The sequence below is a fragment of the Caenorhabditis remanei genome, chromosome V, assembly GCF_010183535.1.
Source record: "Caenorhabditis remanei strain PX506 chromosome V, whole genome shotgun sequence".
Lineage (NCBI taxonomy): Eukaryota > Metazoa > Nematoda > Chromadorea > Rhabditida > Rhabditidae > Caenorhabditis > Caenorhabditis remanei.
Window position 1 is genome coordinate 4,038,256 of NC_071332.1, and position 21,957 is coordinate 4,060,212.

At 37.0% G+C, this 21,957-nt stretch overlaps 7 protein-coding genes across 7 annotated transcripts; 4 read left to right on the plus strand and 3 right to left on the minus strand.

Annotated features, from left to right (window-relative positions):
* Positions 1–310: 310 nt before the first annotated feature.
* On the minus strand, positions 311–1,281 carry GCK72_017140 (uncharacterized protein; the record flags this gene model as incomplete). The annotated part of the gene is made up of 4 exons (XM_053731908.1): positions 311–523; positions 581–749; positions 794–960; positions 1,009–1,281. 4 exons carry the CDS (start codon positions 1,279–1,281, stop codon positions 311–313), a joined length of 822 nt encoding a protein of 273 aa, XP_053580821.1.
* Positions 1,282–2,002: 721 nt separating this feature from the next.
* On the plus strand, positions 2,003–2,702 carry GCK72_017141 (uncharacterized protein; the record flags this gene model as incomplete). The annotated part of the gene is made up of 3 exons (XM_053731909.1): positions 2,003–2,275; positions 2,320–2,483; positions 2,528–2,702. 3 exons carry the CDS (start codon positions 2,003–2,005, stop codon positions 2,700–2,702), a joined length of 612 nt encoding a protein of 203 aa, XP_053580822.1.
* Positions 2,703–3,079: 377 nt separating this feature from the next.
* Positions 3,080–4,195, minus strand: GCK72_017142 (uncharacterized protein; the record flags this gene model as incomplete). The annotated part of the gene is made up of 4 exons (XM_003096448.2): positions 3,080–3,268; positions 3,558–3,759; positions 3,815–3,969; positions 4,016–4,195. The coding sequence occupies 4 exons, from the start codon at positions 4,193–4,195 to the stop codon at positions 3,080–3,082; spliced, it is 726 nt and encodes a 241-aa protein (XP_003096496.2).
* A 4,393-nt stretch (positions 4,196–8,588) lies between these two features.
* GCK72_017143 (uncharacterized protein) lies at positions 8,589–9,910 on the plus strand (the record flags this gene model as incomplete). Its single annotated transcript, XM_003096454.2, has 4 exons — positions 8,589–8,771; positions 8,888–9,054; positions 9,106–9,307; positions 9,632–9,910. 4 exons carry the CDS (start codon positions 8,589–8,591, stop codon positions 9,908–9,910), a joined length of 831 nt encoding a protein of 276 aa, XP_003096502.2.
* A 676-nt stretch (positions 9,911–10,586) lies between these two features.
* GCK72_017144 (uncharacterized protein) lies at positions 10,587–14,786 on the plus strand (the record flags this gene model as incomplete). Its single annotated transcript, XM_053731910.1, has 8 exons — positions 10,587–10,769; positions 11,365–11,531; positions 11,583–11,784; positions 12,016–12,232; positions 13,047–13,255; positions 13,920–14,095; positions 14,144–14,345; positions 14,640–14,786. The coding sequence occupies 8 exons, from the start codon at positions 10,587–10,589 to the stop codon at positions 14,784–14,786; spliced, it is 1,503 nt and encodes a 500-aa protein (XP_053580823.1).
* Positions 14,787–17,703: 2,917 nt separating this feature from the next.
* Positions 17,704–19,200, plus strand: GCK72_017145 (uncharacterized protein; the record flags this gene model as incomplete). Its single annotated transcript, XM_053731911.1, has 4 exons — positions 17,704–17,886; positions 18,633–18,773; positions 18,818–18,981; positions 19,026–19,200. 4 exons carry the CDS (start codon positions 17,704–17,706, stop codon positions 19,198–19,200), a joined length of 663 nt encoding a protein of 220 aa, XP_053580824.1.
* Positions 19,201–19,641: 441 nt separating this feature from the next.
* Positions 19,642–20,772, minus strand: GCK72_017146 (uncharacterized protein; the record flags this gene model as incomplete). Its single annotated transcript, XM_053731912.1, has 4 exons — positions 19,642–19,845; positions 20,135–20,336; positions 20,392–20,546; positions 20,593–20,772. The coding sequence occupies 4 exons, from the start codon at positions 20,770–20,772 to the stop codon at positions 19,642–19,644; spliced, it is 741 nt and encodes a 246-aa protein (XP_053580825.1).
* Positions 20,773–21,957: the final 1,185 nt, after the last annotated feature.

The window sequence follows — 21,957 nt, forward strand, 5'->3', positions numbered from 1 at the left end:
CTTCCACTGATTCCTTTTTGATTTTTTTTGAGTCCTAGTTCCTCATGAGTTTAGGTTTCGCCTTGATTTTCTATTTCATTTTTTGCTAGCCAACGTACTGTGTCACATTATACATTTATTTTTGTCTATGAAAAATCAATTTTCACAATTTTATGCACAAAACACGAAACATCTGTACCATTTTTCGAACTAAATTTATTGTTTTTAACCATATAATTTTATTTACAAAATGATCAGCAAAATTCGAAATGTACAGAAAAATAAATAAAACATTCACACAAACAGTTGGAAACATATCAATCGATTCATTCTACATCGCCACTGCGTTCTCTCTCAGGAATGTAACAACGAAAATGAAAGCTATTGCAGCGATGAAGCTTATCCCAGGAAGCATTTGCAATGCATTTGCAAGTATTTGGAGAGCTAATGTCAAATCTTTGTTGAATTGCTTGAGAGCTTCGATGACGCAGAAAATTTGGAATATCGATACGTTTAGTATGAATATAGAGAAGCAGAGTATACCCTGAAAAATATTAGAGTTTTTGGTGAATTGGTGAACTTAATTATTTAGAAGACATACCCAAAGATATGCATGATTGCTCAGTGCTTTGGCTTCTTCTTTCAGTGGCATCACTTCCTTTGAATAGAAATCCACGCATCTTTCCAACTGCTCGGTGTAAGACAACTTCATGGTTTCTAAGACAATCTGTTTTTCGGTACCAAGCTCTACATCTGATTGACTTTCAGTTCTGGAAAATTAGTTTGCCATCAGTTCCTCTTCATAAAAACTTACATGATCCGTTGACGGAGTTTCAGAAGGCGGTATAAAACAACCAATGACATCAGGATCTCTATGATAATAACAATTGGATACCAAATGTCATTCACATTTAGAATATGTAAAAACCCCATTGTGTAGCAAACAGAGACGAGTGTTAAAATGATCAGCAAGCTAATTTTCTGGAAAAATGTGTTGCAATCGTAATTTATTTCACAAAAAAGACTTACAGCATAACAAACGTAAACCTTATTTTCTGCAATCAAATCACTCTGCTCTTTCCATTGGTTATTCAATGTATTCCTAAGATTCTCCAATTGCAGACTTTCTTCTTCAGTTGGTTTCGAATCTTCACGTAGTTTTCCGGATTGTTCAATGAGGAGTTTCGAGAATGAAACGACTTGTTGTTGGCTTCGTTTTCTGGAATCATCCAGCAAAAACTCTTCGAATAGTGTGGATATCAGATTTGGCTGTTCTTTCTTCGGTGGTATCAGAATTTTCATGGCTTCTGGATCTGTAAGTTAGAATATACTGTGGCGAGCAATAGTGATTATATCAATGGAACATCAGTTGGAACTGGTTTATACAGTTAACAAATAATTTTGAAACAGGTGGTTTTCAAATAAATACGGTCTAAAAACTTCAAAACGGCTCCTTTCGTAATAATGTTTTCATAGTAGTACCTATCTGTTGCCCGCATAAAATCAAATTATCCAGGAAGGTCTCTTTGGTAATAACACAGGTAAATTGTCAAAAAAGAAGAGAAAAAGGTGACGTGTGTGGTATGGACAGTAAACAAAAGAGGAAAAGAGAGAAGGCCGGCTCTACTGCTCTACTCTACTCTACCTCTACTGCTGTTTGCATTCGATGGTCCGTACGATAAATGGCTGCTTCGTTCGTTCACTACACATGGTATCTTTCTCCCTCGTTCTACCGTCACTGATATTTCTCGTTAACACAAATACAATGTTCCGTGTCTACAGAACACTACAGCAGTAGAGGTCCTTGGAAAAGAACCTTCATTAGACGGTCTACCTATCGGATCGGTTTTCCCCCCTTTCTTTTTTTGCGTCATTATCTCATTATCTATTATATAACGTTCCATCTTTTTTTCCTTACAATGCAGGGGTGTACCTTTTTTAAATGTGCTTATCTCACAATCACCTAAATCATGTTCGATTGATTACATTTTTCAGTATATTTCAATTTACAGATCTAGACGTCATGAAAATTCTGATACCACCCAAGAAAAAAGCACCTAATCTGATTTCCACGCTATTCGAAGAGTTTTTGCTAGAAGGTTCTAGAAAACAAAGTCAACAACAAGTAGTTTTATTTTTGAAACTCCTTATCAAGCAGTCCGGAAAACTACGTGAAGATTCGAAACCAACTGAAGAAGAGAGTCTGCAATTGGAGAATCTAAGGAATACATTGAATACGCAATGGAAAGAGAAGAGAGATTTGATTGGAGAAAATAAGGTTTACGTTTGTTATGCTGTAAGTCTTTTTTAATAGATGATGGTTATAACAGATTTTTTCAGAAACTTGGCTTGCTATTCGTGTTAACATTCCTCTGTACTTTCACTATGGTCGTTAAACAAATTCTAGCTGTGAATTGCACATGGTATCCATTAGTTATTATCATGGAGATACTTGTTTCCTTGGTTGTTTTGTATCGGCTTCTGAAACTCCGTCGACAAATCATGTAAGTTTTTATGAAAAGTAACTGATAGCAAACTAAATTCTCAGAGCTGCAAACCAATCGGATGTAGAGGAAGGTACCGTTAAACATATTAGCTTTGGAAATATGGAGTTGTCATACACCGAAAAGTTAGAAAAATGCGTGGATTTCTATTCAAAGGAAGTAATGCCACTGAAGGAAAAAGCCAGAACACTGGACAATCATGTGTCTCTTTGGGTATAGTTTTTCAAAACTTGAGATAAATCATTTACAAAAATTTGAATACTTTTCAGGTCATAATCAGCTTTATTGTTTTCCTACTGAACGCTTGGACCCTGATATTTTTCGGCATCATCGAGACTCTCAAACTACTTAACTGTGATTTGTTATTCATTTTTTATATACTTCCTTCTGCAATCGTCTACACTGTAGCTGGTTTCGGACTTGTTTTTTGGTTTCTGAGAGAAAACGATGTTGCAATGTAGAATGAATCGAATGCTTTTATTTCCGACAAATTCAATTAATGTAGTAACAAATTATTGAACAAACGATTGATAGTTCCTGAGAAAATTGAATGAGATATAATGCAAGAAGACACATAGAATAGTTACAAACAATAGTTACACGTACTCCAGTTTGTGAACTTTTGGGTTTTGACGGTCATCAGGAATTGAAATGGATGTAACGATGAGAGTTGGTATCATGAGCTGCACCTCTCTACCGTTTGCCCCTCTAAAGACGGCTGAAATCACGCTATGGATGAGAGCGATCCACACAAATAGAAGGGATATTCGCGTTGCGGTTCTTTCCTGGAAATAAGATCAGTTTTTTTAAATTGACATTATTATGAAGCTGGGTCAAGCCTTCAAGATTTTCCCGGCGATTTTTGACAATTATGCCTTTCTCCCCATCGGTCACTCTCATCACCAGTATATTTGCTGAGGACAGTTGTTACAACTGCGCTCCAACGAAATCCCTCCGAGAAATGTATGTTTTCCTCTGAGTCACTCAATTGGGTAAGCAGTTTTCTTTGGTTTCGGTAGAGCGCGGTTGTAAAAAGTGTTTCGTGTTAATAAGTAGTATTACAAAAAAACTAACCCATAGGTACTTTTGATTATCCATCATTCTAATCTCTTCTTTCAAAATCGAAATTTCTTTTGATTTGGCATCGTTGAATTCCTTCAATTGTTCCTTATAAAATACCGAATATTTCTCATTTCCTGATTTTTCCAAATTGAAGACCACTTCTTTAATTTCTTCCCCAATTTCGATATTTTTATCATTCGCTTTCCTTTCTAATCTGAAATTGTAAGTTTATTTAAATCTGTAGATTCTAAGAATTAGATTCAGCTCACTTCTTTTTTAGTCGTCGCCATTCAAAATAGGACATTTGAAAAAGGAACATGAAGTAGAGAACGCAAAAAGCTGCTTTGATCGATCCATCCAGTCCGATACATTGTTCAACGGCTATAAAACATGTGAAGAACATAATAAATGACCAGCATATTTTCTGAAAATTTTGGTATTATAAACTTTAATAAAAAATCACAACTTACATCGTTCCGAAATTCCACTATCTCGTCTTCAAGTTCGTTCTTGTACTGCCTCCATTTCTCGATCAATTCTTTATTACTATCCTCCAACCGGATAATTTCTTTTTCCGTTGGTGTCCAAAATACAGAATTCAGGGGATTTTCGTATAGGGAATCATTTGAAAGCCGTCGATAATCATACATGGTTATTGAAAAGACTCTGAGAAATCGCAGAATGACAATACCGAACAAAAAGGAAAGATTGCGTTGCGTAGAAGAGACGCAGACACCTGGACCGCAAGATCTCTGGGCAGGTTTTCTATTTATACACTTCTTGAAGACGTCCGATACTGTATGTATACACGAGCGACCCCCACGGGGGGCAAAAGATACGCGGAGAGCGGAAGCAAATCTAATGGCAAAAAGGGGCGCCGGCCATAACTGTTGCCAAAAAGGTCGCTGAGGCCTGTCGCTACGCATCAGAAACAAAAAACCAGTTTTGAGAGTGTTTCATTGTAATACTGATTGCCTCATCAAAAATTGCACTATTTTGCACTGAAATGGGACGTTTTGAGAGAGAAATTATTTTTTCGATATGTAACTTGCTAAGGAGTTCCCGTACAAAAAAGTTGCCAATTAAAAGATGGAGTTATATTCTTGGTCTGTTCGATCCATAAAAATTTATTCTGTGGGACAGTTAGTTTTACCATAGCGCTCTCTCAAAGTTTGGCATCTTCAACTGGTAAAGTTAAAATATGATAGCTTTTTGGCCGGTACTGTACCATGAAGATGCCATTAAGACAAATATGTTATAACTATTCTTCAAACTGATTTTGAGACTCACAGCCGACAGAACATAGTCTACGCTATCGAATACAATAAAACGTGTTCTCTGTAAGACTCAAGCATCCCCTGTATGTAGGGGCGTAGAGCCCACAGGTAAGATAGTGTTTACCCAGTTTGTGTGCTTTACCCAGTTTGTGTGCGTAACCCGCTCTTTGCGTTTCTTCACCCTTTGACACTCTCTCGTCTAAACGGGAATCTCCCGAAAACCGTCTCCAAGTACTATATTCAGACCTGATTCCGTCTAGTTTTTGCGTCTCTTCAACGCATCCAATCATTTATTCTTGCCATCTATAATGATACATTTCCACTTTTTTTTTCGATTTTTTCAAACTATAATCATCAAAGTTTTCAGAACCAATGTTCGATTATCATCGGTTGACAGTTCTTGATTTACAACCTCTAGTACATCTAGATCCAAAGAAATTGACACCAATGAGAATAAAAATTGATCGGTTGGAATCTAGCAATGATAAGTTGGTCAAGGATTGGAAACGGTGCAAAAAAGAGGTTGGAGAGAAGATGCTCGATTTTTCGCTTTTGGTAAGTAATTTCATTTTGATTTGGAGGATTCAATTGCTGTAAATCCGCTATTGGGTCTGGCGCAACCAGGCTACATATTATTATATTTGGGGTCAGTAGGAGATTTGGGCCGATTTTTTTCCCGGAGCAACTTCCTTAGGATTAAAGCTAGAAGACTGAAATTTGGCGGGCATCTGATAGTGAGTTGGCCCACGATAAAACAACTTTACTAACAGGATTCTTTATGGGAGCCCCGCCAGGTAGGGAGGCGCAAAGTTTCCAGTTGACTAGAGTTATGTCTTGAAACTTTAAATGGGGATGGTGAGATAAGATTTGTTGTATAGTGTTCGAAAGCTATATTCAGTCGGCTGTGAGTTTGAAAATCAGTCTGAAGAGTGTTTATAACATATTTGTTCATGGCAATCTTAAAATTGCAGAAAATCTTCATGGCAGTCATGTTGCTATACACATGTATCGTGGTTACAGGAGAAGTAAACCTATGGATCAAAATAAGCCTACCGCGAATGCAAGCAGCTTTGGTTGCTGAGATACTCATTTTCCTTTTTCCAATAGTATATCTTATATTGCGCCGGCGACAAGTCAAGTGAGCTTTCATTATTAAAAAAACAATATTTGAAACTATTCCAGAGCAGCGATAAAAGCGAAAAATGAAAATATTGAACATGAAGGAGACATTTCAAGAATAATTTTTGATTCTGAGAGAGAAGATGATGAGCAATATATGATGTTTTATAAAAGACAATTGAAGGAGTTTAATTCTGTCAAATTGAAAGAAGTCAAGATTTTGGAAGAAGAGATTCGGCTATTGAGAAAAAGGAATTTCCTCTGGGTTGGTGTTTTTTTAGAACTTTTAGAAAAAAATTCTAACAATGGAAGTCTTTGGAGACGCCGCTTTCAAACGACCTAAAAAATTGGTTACAGGGATTTTCGACCACGAGAAATCCATTTCTGCAGTCAAAACCTGCTAAATGTCTCTGCAAGCCGAGTTATGAGCTCTCAAACTTTTCATATGGTCAAGTTTTTCACATGGTCAAGCCAAGTCGGCCGCATGTACATATGATACCGCGCTGATCCATTTGTGTTCCTCAGCGGTTTACCTGTGCTCGGGCGGTGCAAAAATGAGAAAATCTTGCGTATACTACTCGCCGATTTGAAATTGCATGTGGAAAAGCTAAACCATATGAAAAGTTTGAGAGCTTATAACTCGGCTCGCAGAGACATTTAGCAGGTGTTGACTGCAGAAATGGACTCCCCGTAGTTGAAAGTGCCTATAACCAAATTTATGGGCCGTTTGAAAGTGGCATCTTCAAAGACTTCCCTTGAAGTACATAGTTTTCTACTTTTCTTTTCAGGAAACTACCGGAATGGGAATACTCGTTTTATCTTTCCTGTTTCATGTCATTCATTTGGTAGTTATAGCTGTCCATACTGGCAAAGACGAAGACATTCTTGAGGTCAGGAGAAACGTGCCTTTGCTTTTTCCGATGTCACTTGTATGGATTGTTAGATCTTGCCCGTTAGTTCTATTTTCCCCTTGCTTGCTTTATGAGAAATGTTTTCATCGTCGTAACCGATATACTCATAAATCGGAGGTCGCATAGTTATTTTTTGTGATTATTTTTTTATGTTGTCATTAATTACGTCTCAGGGATTCATTTGTATTTGCTTGTAATAGATTGATTAAATAAAACTAACATTTTGACAGAAGGAGTAGCTGTATGAATACCGGGGGCTATAAAACAGGTGTTTTTTCAGTAAAAGGTTGACAAAAATGGTGAAATTTTGCGAAACTTTCTGATCCGGAAGTCGGAAGTTGATTTCCACGCAAACATTCAAAAACTCCAAAAGAAAAAATCATAAAATCCATGGAAAATTAGTTTTTGGCTGAAGAAACGCCTATTTTCTGATCTTTTACTAGGAAAGGCTCCCGAGTGATCGTGGAGTTATAGGACGTAACCGATATATTTGGAAAGCTGAGAAAACACTGATTCCAAATATATATTCAGTTTTGGTCCTCAACGTCTGGTTTTCGAGAAAAAAACTAGGTCAAAGTTTGGACCGTTGACAAGTCATAACCTTACCGGCGTGTGAAAAATATACGCAACGTGGTACCCCTTGACAGCGGTTCAAGCTTTGAGCTCGTTTTTCTCGAATACCAGACATCGGAGGCAAAAACCGAATAGATATTTGAAATCAGCGTATGCTCCACAGTTATGGAATGACATAAGTCGGAATTAACTTTCCTTATCCGGCAGTCGGAAGTCGGAAGTCTGAATTCCATGCAACTTTGTTGCTGGTGTTACAATGAATACCGACGATCATATTTGCTTGCTTCCGCCTCTGCGTCTCTTCACCCCTCGAAGCTCTCTAGTCTAATTGTATACGTCATTTCTCCAAAGAGGTCCTCCCCCCAAAGTATTTAATTCAAAGACCTCCCGGAGGTCTCGTACGCCATGTGTCTGCGTCTAATCTATGTCCAGCACTATTTCTTTTGTTGTTGCAACTTGTTATTATTATCGGTTCACGAATTCGTGCCGGAAAGTGTTAAAAGTGCATCTAGTTTATTGGGAAGTTCGCGGGATGGTCTCGTAGTTGAAAATGATCAAACTCTTTAAGCTTTGATGGTCTGAAAAGAACGGCAAATCAAGTTTTCCGTTTCGAGACAATTTCGTACAAATTAAATGCGTCTTTAACAACTAGATGCGCCTTTAATAACTCCGGACAAGTGTTAATTTACTACGATTATTCGTCTGCCAATCGATTTTAAAACTCTCAAAACTGATAACTTCGGCCAGCGTTGCCCGAGTTGCACCTCTTGTGCTCTCTGCGTCACCCCATCCCTCGGGAGCACTCTATTCTAAGGACGCCCTCCAATTCCCTCAAGACCTCGTGCCTCATGTGTCTGCGTCTCTTCTAAACATTGTACTATTTCTTTCGCAACTGTTTACAAGTTTACACTTTCCCGTAGAAATTTTCTACGAGCTTTTGTCTGTCATTGGATTTTTATTTCCAAAAGTCATACGATTTATTAAATAATTCCAAATTAAATCTTACTAAATATCTCACCCTCAACTTTCATAACTTCTAACATGTGCCCTTGGCATAAATTATAAACTTTTATAAACTTTATCTTGATGTAACATGTCAGTGTATTCCTCTTTCGTTTCGACCAACAAATAAATAAAAAATAAATTTCATATTTCCAGAGCCCATGTCTGATTATCAACGGCTCTCATCGGATGTTTCAGAAACTAAAAAGCCTCCAAATTCTGAAGAATTGACACCAAGGAAAAAGGAAATCAAAAAATTGGAGGAGAGCAGTGATGAATACATTAAAAAATGGAAAGAGCACAAGAAGGAAGTGGGAAAAATGACTGTTGATTTTTGGGGAGCTGTGAGTTTTTATGTTTTTTGTTTTTCAAAAACGAAAAGGATCCGAACCATAATTGTCAGGGTCCGGCCTTTGCCGGGAGTCGGTCCTTGACAAATATAATACAAACAATCTTGCAGAAAGTATACGTGTCAGTATGTATGATGGGCTTCTGTTGCATAGCTACAAAAGAAGTTTCCCTATTTGTCACCATGAGTAGCCAGTTGCGTTCAAGTCTTTTCGGCATCTGGATTGTCATTTTCCTATTTCCAATAATCTATCTTTTGATACGTCGACAACGAGTAAAGTGGGTTTTTATAGTTGGTATTCCTCATTTAACTTTTGAAAATTGTTTCAGAACAGAAAACAAAGCAAGAAATGAAGACATTGAGTGTGAAGGAGACATTGGAAAGGTTATTTTCGATTCTGAAAAAGAAGGGAATGAAGAATACGTGGTATTTTATATGGATCAATTGATGAAGTTTAATGATGTAAAATCGAAAGAAGTTTCGATTTTGGAGGAAGAGGTCCGGCTAATGAGAGAGAAGAATATCCGCTGGGTTAGTAATTTTGATCACTTTCTTTCTGAAAAATTTCAGAGATTTAAAATATTATGCGACTGAAAGAGTGTGTAGATATACAGTACCGGTCAAAAGTGTATCAAGTTTTCTTTTTCAAAAAAGTTGTTAACAACAAGAATGCTCTATCTTTCTTATGTATGATCCATTGAAAAATTAGTTTGTGGGACAATCAGAATTACTATGACAGGTTTTCAAAGTTGGCCGTTTTCAGCTACAAAAAACTATATTTTTGTCCTACACAAGCTTTGTGAAAATTAAAACTGTGTAATACAAAAAGACACAACCGAGAAATGTGATTTTCAGGAAATAACCGCAATCTCAATACTCGCGGCATCCTGCTGGATTTGCTCAATTCATATGGCTTTGATAGCACTCCACACTGGCAAAGAAAAGGACATTAAAGATGCGGAGAGTCAGCACGTAGCGACTGCTCAAGTTTCTTTATTAGCTTTGCAGAAAGTCATGCCTTACATCTCTTATATATGTTGTGCCCCTTGCTCTCTGTTCAGTGCTTGCAGTCGTTCAATTCATCGCTGCTGGACCCGTCGAAATCAGATAATTCACAAATTGCAGCATGTATAGTAACCTCATTATGCCATTTTTTGTAACATCATGCATTCTACCTTATCCAATATTCTACCTCATCAAATATTTTCTCAGGTAATGTAATTAAGACTCTCTTCTGTCTTTCATGATTTCTTACATTTTACCTCTTTTTCAATTTATTCTCAGGGACTATGAATCATTTGTATTTGTTTGTGATGTATTTTTCAAAAAATATGATAAAGTCTATATCCGTTAATTTTTTAATCTAAAATTGTTATGAACGGCCAAAAATGTTCGAAGACTATGAAGGCAAACCCTAAAATTGTTTTCCAGCAAAGCGTCGTGGTGGCCTAGAACTCCCAACGTTTTCGGCAAATGTCTAGAACCCACAGATCACAACAAGAGCGACCTAGAAATCATACTGAAAACTTTCGGCCAGCACAAATATTATTCAATTGTCATGAGAGACGCGAAGTTGAGAACTTCGGCCAGCATTGCCCGAGTTGTGCTCTCTGAGTCTCTCTAGCCCTTGGGTGCACTCTAGTCTATGCACGCCTTCCAATTCTTTCAAGACCTCGTGCGTCATGTGACTCCGTCTCTTCTACACACTGTACTCTTTCTTTTGCAATTCGTTACTAGGCTACACTTTCTACGAGCTTTCGTCTGTCAATCGATTTTTCAAAAGTCATACTATTCCATATTTTCAGAACCCATGCATGATCATCAGCGGCTCTCATCAGACGTTTCAGAGACTGAAAAACCTCAAAATCATAAAGAATTGACACCAAGGGAAGTGGAAATCAAAAAATTGGAGGAGAGCAGTGATGGATACATTAAAGAATGGAAAGAGCTCAAGAAGGAAGTGGGAAAAATGACTGTTGATTTTTGGGCATTTGTAAGTTTTTTTGTTTTTTTGTTCTTTAACAAAAAAAAATGTTGTGTAGGAACGCCTACGTAAAACCCTGGCCCTCTTTATTTTAAGTATTCATTTCCCGAATTTCTTCCACCGTGTAGTCCTTTCGGACAAAATAAATTCTTTTTATTTTTCGATTCCTCGTTGTTCAACAAAATTTCGCGTTTTCTCATTAATATCGTAAAAAAAAAGAGAGAAAAAACACGAAATTTTGTTGAAAAAAGCAAGAAAACGAGGAATCGAGAAATAAAAAGAAATAATTTTGTCCGAGAGGACTACACGGGTGCGAAAATTCGCGTGGGAACACTCTTCCACGAAGGTTCCTTTTGAGCCGGGAAAACGCGAATTTAGAGCGTTTAGAGCAATTTTTAGCACATTCTCCAATGATGAAAGTTACTCAGAATTTTCTGAAGTATCAGAATCTGAAATAAAAATATATGACTTCAGTCCGCTTTTAAAAAAGATATAAGTAAAGAACCACATCGAGCCGTCTCTCTTCGAATAGCAAAGTAGCATAATCCGAGCCAAAGTTGTCAAGGTCCGGTCCTCGACAAATATGATCCAAAAATTCTTGCAGAAAGCATGTTTTACATTCTGCATGATGCTCGTCTGTGGCATGGCTATAAAAGAAGTTTCCCTATGTATCACCATGAGTCCACGGTTGTTAGGAAACCTTTTGGTCGGCCAGTTTGTCATCAGCCTATTTCCATTTGTATATTTTTTAATACGTCGACGACAAGTAAAGTGAGTTTTTATAGTTGCTGTGCCAAATAAATCTTTTGAAAATTGTTTCAGAGCAGAAATTAAGGCAAAAAATGAAGATATTGAATGTGAAGGAGACATTGGAAAGATTCTTTTCGATTCTGAAAAAAAAGGGAATGAAGAATACGTGGTATTTTATATGGATCAATTGATGAAGTTTAATGATGTCAAATCAAAAGAAGTTTCGATTTTAGAAGAAGAGATCCGGCTATTGAAGGAAAAGAATATCCGCTGGGTTAGTTCTTTTAATCACTTTCTGTCTGAAAAAATTCAGATATTCGAGAATGAAGATCAAATCTAAAGCTCCAATATTGTATTTGACACTGGTGATTCCTGTAGAATTATAGTAACTCTCCAGGAAAAAAGATTTCAGCTACAAAAAAACTAAATATTTGTTCTACTCAAATTTCAAGAAAATTGAAACTGTAGGATATAAATATACCCAACCGAGAAATATGATTTTCAGGAAATAACCGTATACACAATATGCGCTATAACCTTGTGGATTTGTTTCATTCACGCGACGTTGATTGCTTTCCACACTGGCAAACAGGAAGACATTAGAGATGCGAAGGGTCTTGTCCTAGGGACTATTATGATAACTTTTATGTTCTTAATCAGAGTTGTTCCTTACATTTCTTGTGCTCCTTGCTCTCTGTTCAGTGCTTGCTGTCGATCAATTCGTGGGTACTGGACCCGTCGAAACCGGATAGCTCACAAATTGCAGAATCTATAGATATCCCTTGTAACCTCTTTATACGATATTTCTACCTTGTTCAATTTATTCTCAGGTTATGTAATTAAGACCCTCTTCTGTCTTTCATGATTTCTTACATTTTACCTCTTTCAATTTATTCTCAGGGACTATTTGTATTCAGTTGTGATGCATTTTTCGAAAAATATAATAAAGTCAACATTGTGAATGTATACATTATGCATAAAGTTAGGGCATAAAGTCATGCAAGAAAAAGCATGTATTTCAAGGGAGTATTACTAGAGAACAGACAATTGGACCATTAAAATATGTAAGATAAGAGATAGTTACAATGAAAAGACCGGGCTGAAAAAACTAAAGAACTGTGCCAGGATGACTAACTTTTTAGAATTTCATAGTTGAAAGAGTTCTGTTAATAAGAAAATGATTTAGTTTTTTAGTTTTGTTACATTCGTTTATTTTTCAATCTAAAATTGTTATAAACGGTCAAAACTGTTCGGAGACTTCAAAGCCAAAACTACAGGTATTTTTCAGCACAATCAAAACTGTTCGCGCCTCATTTTGCCTCACTATGTATCAGATTTACCCCCTCTTTTTGCGTATCTTTACCCCGCGGGAATCTCTCGTTTACACATTAAGTCTAGGATATCTCTAAGGTCTAAATGAATACAAAGACCAGTACGGAGACCTTCGTCTCCGTCTCTTCTACGCATTACAATCTTACCGTTCAATCTGGACCACTTGTTATTAGTTTGTATACGATTTCTCACAGTTTATTTCAGAATCCATGTATGATTATCGACGGTTTTCTTCCTCTTCTTTATCATCTAGTGTTTCCCAATCTGAAACTTCTGTGATCTCTGTATTTCCGACACCAACGGAGAAAGATTTCTTGTTGTTTCGCTTGGAGAATAGTAATAAACGATTGATCGAACAATGGAAACGGTGCAAGAAAGAGGTTGGCGAGAAGATAGTGGATTTGTGGTCGTATGTAAGTTTTTTCTCGAGGGTTTTATTGCTGTAATTAAAAATCCGATAATTGGCTTGAGTTACAGCTCGGGGCTGGGGGAGGTGACATAAGATGTGTTGTATAGTATTCGAAGACTTTATTATGTCGGCTGTGCGTCTCAAAATCAGTTTGTAGAATGTTTATAACATATTTGCCCATGGTATATTTAAATGATTTATGTATAAAACATGTATGCCAAATACTAATTACTAGGGAAGGTCATGAAGTCAGTTTGAATTTATAGAACGTGACCTATATCATTGGAAAGCTGAGAAAACGCTGGTTCCAAATATATATATTCAGTTTTTGAACTCGATTCCTGGTTTTCGAGAAAAACGAGGTCAAAATTCGGATCGCTGACAAGTCATTACCTGACTACCGCCCACACCACGACTTGTCAGCGCTCCAAACTTTGACCTCGTTTTTCTCGAATACCAGACATCGATAACAAAAACTGAATATATATTTGAAATCAGCGTTTTCACAGCTATCCAATGATACCGGTCACGTCCTAGAACACCACGGTTACCTGGAGCCCTTCCCTAGTTAGACACGGCTCAGCAAAGTATTACCTGTTTCTTGACTTCGCCATGTTGAAACACCATCCTTGTCAACAACTTAAAGTTTAAAATATTAAAACTTGCAGAAACAATGCGTAGCAATGTGGACGTTGTTCACATGTTTCATGGCTACAGTAGAAGTTTATCAATGTATCGAAATTCGCGGAATGGATGAAGCGTTACGAAACTCAGCTTTTGTTGTTGAAACAATTATTTTCCTTTTTCCAATTGGATATTTGTATTGGCGAGAACGACAAGAGAAGTTAGTGGTTTTTACTATAAACTCCCATGCTCTAAATAATTGTTTTAGATCAAAAATGAAAGGGAATAACAAAGATATCGAAAATGCAGAAGAAATTAAGGAAGTGCCCTTCAATTTGGAAGAAGCTGAAAATGAGGAATATTTGGAGTTTTATAAAGATCAATTGAAGAAGTTTAATTCGGTCAAATTGAAAGAAGTTTCGATTTTGGAAGAAGAGATTAGACTGATGGATAATCGAGGGTATCGCTGGGTTAGTTAATTGTAAAATTCTCGAATTCCCTGCCAAAGATTTTTTTCAATACCATTATATTAGCTCCGAGCAATTCTTACAACTGCGCTCCATCGAAATCCCTTGAAAAATGTCTCTTTTTCTCTGAGTCTCTGAATTTCGCACACAATTTTCTTCGATTTCGGTAGAGCGGGGTTGTAAAAAGCGTGTCGTGCTAATATGACAGTGTCTCGTTTCCAGAATATAACTGCGATGGGATTATTCGTTCTATCTGTCTGGATTGTCTTCATCCATAGCGTATTAATTGATCTCCAGTCACCGCCATGTGCAAAAGTCAAAGTGGATCCGTTGCCATTCTTCTGTCTAACTTTTGGTTTCACTCTTGATTTCTGTTCTAAAATTTGCATTCGTCGCTGCGGATACCATCGAAACCAGAAAGTTTACAATTTGGAGAAGTTTTAGTAATTAATTATTGCGGTAATGTAATTAAGATTCTCTTATGTCTTTCAAGATTTCTTACATTTGACCTCTTTTTCAATTTATTCTCAGGGACTACATATTAATCGTTTGTACTTTTTTGTAATGTATTTTTTTAAAGATACAATAAAGTGCTCCTCCGTTAATTCTAAAATTTCATGAGCGGTCAAAAATGTTCGGTGACGATAAACCCAAACCCTAAAGATGTTTTTCAGCAAAGCTAGAACCTCTAAATGGAATTTTCGGCCAGCAATTCCCCAGTTCTGAAAGATATAATGAAAATTTCCTTATATCAGCAAAATTCAAAAAAACTTTTTAATACGTTTGCAGAAAATACACGCAACAATATTCGGTCATGTCGAAGTTGAAGTTATGGAAGCCCCATGCTAACCTCTCACAAGGGAAGTTCATGACGAGTCGAGTTGAATTTTTTCAATAAATTGGCCCTCTGATACTTTCGACCATGCTGATTCCGTAACTGCAAGAAAAATCAACCAAATGCACACGTGGACCGGGTTATGAGCCGTCAAACTTTTACTATTGAAAAGTACTTGAAAAGTAATAAAGTATTGAATTGAAAAGTACTACATATTAAATAAAATTGCTATTCAAAATAGCTTTTCAATAGTAAAATTTTGACGGCTCATAACTCGGTCCACATGTGCATTTAGCCGATTTTTCTTGCAGTTTTGGAATCAGCAGGCTCGAAAGTATCAAAGGTCCAATTTATAGAAAACGTTCAACCCTCCTCGTCATGAACTTCCTTTGTCAGTTAACTTTGTGAAACTAACTAACCAGGAAACTTTACCGAGTCAGTGCAGAGATATGAAACGTGACTAAATTCATTAGAAAGCTGAGAAAACGCTGATTCCAAATCTATATTCAGTTTTTGCCCTCGTTCCCTGGTATTCGAGAAAAACAAGGTTAAAGTTCGGAAAACACACGAAAATTGCAAAAAAAATGGTTTTCGCGTGTCTGAAAGGTAAAAACTTGCCATTTTTCCTAACTTTGACCTCTTTTTTTTTTTGAATACCAGGCCTCGAGAGCAAAAACTGATTATATATTTGGAATCAGCGTTTTCTTAGCTTTCCAATAATATAGGTCACACTCTACAACTCCAAACTGACGCCATGACCTTCCCTAGTAAACATTGCCACATATTTTGAACCAGGATTTGCAACAAGGCATCTTCATGGTACAGTACCGACCAAAAAGGTATCATATTTTGCCTTTACCAGTTGAAAATGCCGAACTTTGAGAAAGCGCTATGGTAAAACTAACTTTCCCACAAGATATAATAAACCAAAAGTAGAAATCCATTTTTTGTATTGACAATTTTTTTGAACGGACACATTCTAGAGAGTTACATATCGACAAAGTAATTTTTTCCACAAATCCGATGTATATTTATTTTGATTAGAGATGAAGGGCATATCCACTGATACAACCGAAGACCCATTTCAGTGCATACTAGTGCTTTTTTTGAACTGTCCACTTGAAATTACTATAACTCTCTAGGGTGCGTCTCTACAAAAAAGTTGCCAACTACAAAAATGAAGTTCTACTCTTGGTCTATTTGATCTCATAAAAAGTTGTAAGGCAGTTAGTTTTACTATGACACACTTTCAAAGTTAGCTGAAATGGCAAAAACTTAATACATTTTTCATCTAAATATGGCAAAGCTTTATACATTTTTGGGCGGTACTGTATACCAAAGTTGCATGGAATTCCGACTTCCACTTTTGGATAAGAAATTTTCAGTTCCATGCAACTCTGAAATATACAAATCCTGGAAAAGGAATTTCACCCAAGAGTTGGAACAGCATAGCTGTAACTCTCCAGAAAAAAAACTTTGAGCTACAAAAAAACTCTATTTTTGTCCTACAAAAACTATGTGAAAATCGGAACTGTGGGATATAAAAAGACACAACCAAGAAATATGATTTTCAGGGAATAATCGCAGTCTTAATATGCACTGCATCCTTTTATATTTGTTCGATTCATATGGCGTTGATAGCATTCTACACTGGCAAAGAGAAGGACATTAAAGATGCGGAGAGTCAGCACGTAGCGACTGCTCAAGTTTCTTTATCAGCTTTGCAGAAAGTTATGCCTTACATCTCCTATATATTATGTGCCCCTTGCTCTCTGTTCAGGGCTTGTCGCCGATTAATTCGTAGCTGCTGGAAACGTCGAAACCAGATAATTCACAAATTGCAGGATGTATAACCTCATTATGCCATTTTTTGTAACATCATGCATTCTACCTTATCCAATATTCTACCTCATCAAATATTTTCTCAGGTTATGTAATTAAGACCCTCTTCTGTCTTTCATGATTTCTTACATTCTACCTCTTTTTCAATTTATTCTCAGGGACTACGAATCATTTGTATTTGTTTGTGATGTGTTTTTTGAAAAATATAATAAACTCTACATCCGTTAATTTTTTAATCTAAAATTGTCATGTACGGTCCAAAATGTTCGGAGACTATGAAGGCAATCCCTAAAATTGTTTTTCAGCAAAGCGTCGTGGTGGCCTAGAACTCCCAACGTTTTCGGCAAATGTCTAGAACCCACAGATCACAACAAGAGCGACCTAGAAATCATACTGAAAACTTTCGGCCAGCACAAATATTATTCAATTGTCATGAGAGACGCGAAGTTGAGAACTTCGGCCAGCATTGCCCGAGTTGTGCTCTCTGAGTCTCTCTAGCCCTTGGGTGCACTCTAGTCTATGCACGCCTTCCAATTCTTTCAAGACCTCGTGCGTCATGTGACTCCGTCTCTTCTACACACTGTACTCTTTCTTTTGCAATTCGTTACTAGGCTACACTTTCTACGAGCTTTCGTCTGTCAATCGATTTTTCAAAAGTCATACTATTCCATATTTTCAGAACCCATGCATGATCATCAGCGGCTCTCATCAGACGTTTCAGAGACTGAAAAACCTCAAAATCATAAAGAATTGACACCAAGGGAAGTGGAAATCAAAAAATTGGAGGAGAGCAGTGATGGATACATTAAAGAATGGAAAGAGCTCAAGAAGGAAGTGGGAAAAATGACTGTTGATTTTTGGGCATTTGTAAGTTTTTTTGTTTTTTTTGTTCTTTAACAAAAAAATGTTGTGTAGGAACGCCTACGTAAAACCCTGGCCCTCTTTATTTTAAGTATTCATTTCCCGAATTTCTTCCACCGTGTAGTCCTCTCGGACAAAATAAATTCTTTTTATTTTTCGATTCCTCGTTGTTCAACAAAATTTCGCGTTTTCTCATTAATATCGTAAAAAAAAGAAAGAAAAAACACGAAATTTTGTTGAAATTTTGTTGCTGTTTGCATTCGATGGTCCGTACGATAAATGGCTGCTTCGTTCGTACACTATACATGGTACCTTTCTCCCTCGTTCTACCGTCACTGATATTTCTCGTTAACACAAATACAATGTTCCGTGTCTACAGAACACTACAGCAGTAGAGGTCCTTGGAAAACAACCTTCATTAGACGGTCTACCTATCGGATCGGTTTTCCCCCCTTTCTTTTTTTGCGTCATTATCTCATTATCTATTATATAACGTTCCATCTTTTTTTCCTTACAATGCAGGGGTGTACCTTTTTTAAATGTGCTTATCTCACAATCACCTAAATCATGTTCGATTGATTACATTTTTCAGTATATTTCAATTTACAGATCTAGACGTCATGAAAATTCTGATACCACCCAAGAAAAAAGCACCTAATCTGATTTCCACGCTATTCGAAGAGTTTTTGCTAGAAGGTTCTAGAAAACAAAGTCAACAACAAGTAGTTTTATTTTTGAAACTCCTTATCAAGCAGTCCGGAAAACTACGTGAAGATTCGAAACCAACTGAAGAAGAGAGTCTGCAATTGGAAAATCTCAGGAATACATTGAATACGCAATGGAAAGAGAAGAGAGATTTGATTGGAGAAAATAAGGTTTACGTTTGTTATGCTGTAAGTCTTTTTTAATAGATGATGGTTATAACAGATTTTTTCAGAAACTTGGCTTGCTATTCGTGTTAACATTCCTCTGTACTTTCACTATGGTCCTTAAACAAATTCTAGCTGTGAATTGCACTTGGTATCCATTAGTTATTATCATGGAGATACTTGTTTCCTTGGTTGTTTTGTATCGGCTTCTGAAACTCCGTCGACAAATCATGTAAGTTTTTATGAAAAGTAACTGATAGCAAACTAAATTCTCAGAGCTGCAAACCAATCGGATGTAGAGGAAGGTACCGTTAAACATATTAGCTTTGGAAATATGGAGTTGTCATACACCGAAAAGTTAGAAAAATGCGTGGATTTCTATTCAAAGGAAGTAATGCCACTGAAGGAAAAAGCCAGAGCACTGTTCAATCATGTGTCTCTTTGGGTATAGTTTTTCAAAACTTGAGATAAATCATTTACAAACATTTGAATACTTTTCAGGTCATAATCAGCTTTATTGTTTTCCTACTGAACGCTTGGACCCTGATATTTTTCGGCATCATCGAGACTCTCAAACTACTTAACTGTGACTTGTTATTCATTTTTTATATACTTCCTTCTGCAATCGTCTACACTGCAGCTGGTTTCGGACTTGTTTTTTGGTTTCTGAGAGAAAACGATGTTGCAATGTAGAATGAATCGAATGCTTTTATTTCCGACAAATTCAATTAATATAGTAACAAATTATCGAACAAACGATTGATAGTTCCTGAGAATAAACTGACTGAGGTAGAATGTATAAAAACATGAAAGACGTGAAAAACCATAATTGCAGTTCCTGAGAAACGATTGAATAAGATACAATGTAAGAAAATATGAAAGACATAAAATATTAACAAACAATAACTACACGTTCTCCAGTTTGTGAACTTTTGGGTTTTGAAGGCCATCGAAGAATTGAAATGTATGTAATGAGGAGAGTTGGTATCATGAGCTCCACCTCTCTACCGTTTGCCCCTCTAACGACGGCTATTATCACGCTATGGATGAGAGCGATCCACACAAATAGAAGGGATATTCCCGTTGCATTTCTTTCCTGGAAATAAGATCAGTTTTTTTTAATTGACATTATTATGAAGCTGGGTCAAGCCTTCAAGATTTTCCCGGCGATTTTTGACAATTATGCCTTTCTCCCCCTCGGTCACTCTCATCACCAGTATATTTGCTGAGGACAGTTCTTACAACTGCGCTCCAACGAAATCCCTCTGAGAAATGTATGTTTTCCTCTGAGTCACTCAATTGGGTAAGTAGTTTTCTTTGGTTTCTGTAGAGCGCGGTTGTAAAAAGTGTGTCGTGCTAATAAGTAGTATTACAAAAAAACTAACCCATAGGTACTTTTGATTATCTATCATTCTAATCTCTTCTTTCAAAATCGAAACTTCTTTTGATTTGGCATCGTTGAATTGCTTCAATTGTTCCTTATAAAATACCAAATATTTCTCATTTCCTGATTTTTCCAAATTGAAGATCACTTCTTTGATTTCTTCTCCATTTTCGATATCTTCATTACTCGCTTTCATTTCTAATCTGAAATTGTAAGTTTATTTAATTCTGTAGATTCTAAGAATTAGATTCAGCTCACTTCATTTTTAGTCGCCGCCAATCAAAATATAACATTCGAAAAAGGAACATGAAGTAGAGAACGCAAAAAGCTGCTTTGAACGATTCATTCAGTCCGATACATTGTTCAACGGCTATAAAACATGTGAAGAACATAATAAATGACCAGCATATTTTCTGAAAATTTTGGTATTATAAACTTTAATAAAAAATCACAACTTACATGGTTCCGAAATTCCACTATCTCGTCTTCAAGTTCGTTCTTGTACTGCCTCCATTTCTCGATCAATTGTTTATTACTATCCTCCAACCGCACAATTTCTTTTTCTGTTGGTGTCCGAAATACAGAATTCAGGGGATTTTCGTATAGGGAACCACTTGAAAGCCGTCGATAATCATACATGGATATTGAAAAGACTCTGAGAAATCGCAGAATGCCAATACCGAACAAAAAGGAAAGATTGCGTTGCGTAGAAGAGACGCAGACACCTGGACCGCAAGATCTCTGGGCAGGTTCTCTATTTATTCACTTCTTGGAGACGCCCGATACTGTATGTATACACGAGCGACCCCCGCGGGGCAAAAGATACGAGGAGAGCGGAGGCACCGGCCATAACTGTTGCCAAAAGGTCGCTGAGGCCTGTAGCTACGCATCAGAAACAAAAAACCAGTTTTGAGAGTGTTTCATTGTAATACTGATTGCCTCATCAAAAATTGCACTATTTTGCACTGAAATGAGACGATTTGAGAGAGAAATTACTTTTTCAATATGTAACTTGCTAAGGAGTTCCCGTACAGAAAAGTTGCCAACTAAAAAATGGAGTTCTATTCTTGGTCTGTTCGATCCATAAAAATTTATTCTGTGGGACAGTTAGTTTTACCACAGCGCTCTCTCAAAGTTTGGCATTTTCAACTGGTAAAGTTAAACTATGATAGATTTTTGGCCGGTACTGTACCATGAAGATTCCATAAAGACAAATATGTTATAACTATTCTTCAAACTGATTTAGAAACTCACAGCCGACAGAACATAGTCTACGCTATCGAATACAATATACCACATCTTATGTCACCTACACATTTACAGCCTTGAGCCAAAAAAGTATCGAGCAGTCCGGATAGAAAAATATGACGGGGACATTTACTTTTAGCACCCCCCCCCCCCCCCTAATTGAAGAAGCACCCCCCAAAAAGCACCTTAGAATAGCCCCCCACCGCGAATATCAGAAAATATGACCTCAGCATAGAATAATAAGCCCCCATCATTGAACAATTGACCCCCACCATAGAATAACGGACCCCCACCATTGAACATTAGCCCCCCCCCTCCATTTTATTTTTGCAAAAACTGATTCAATATTCTCCAAATCTTCAGGCTTAGGTAAAAATACTGGAGAGATGCGTTCTGGGGGCCTGTCATTCTATGGTGGGGGCTTGTTGTTCAATGGTGGGGGCCTAATGTACAATGAGTGGGGGACGGATGTTTAATATTGGGGGACGGATGTTCAATAGTGGGGGCTGATGTTCAACAGTTCAATGATTACAGTTAAATGATTTCCTCACGTGGTGGGGGGCTCTAGGGGTGTGG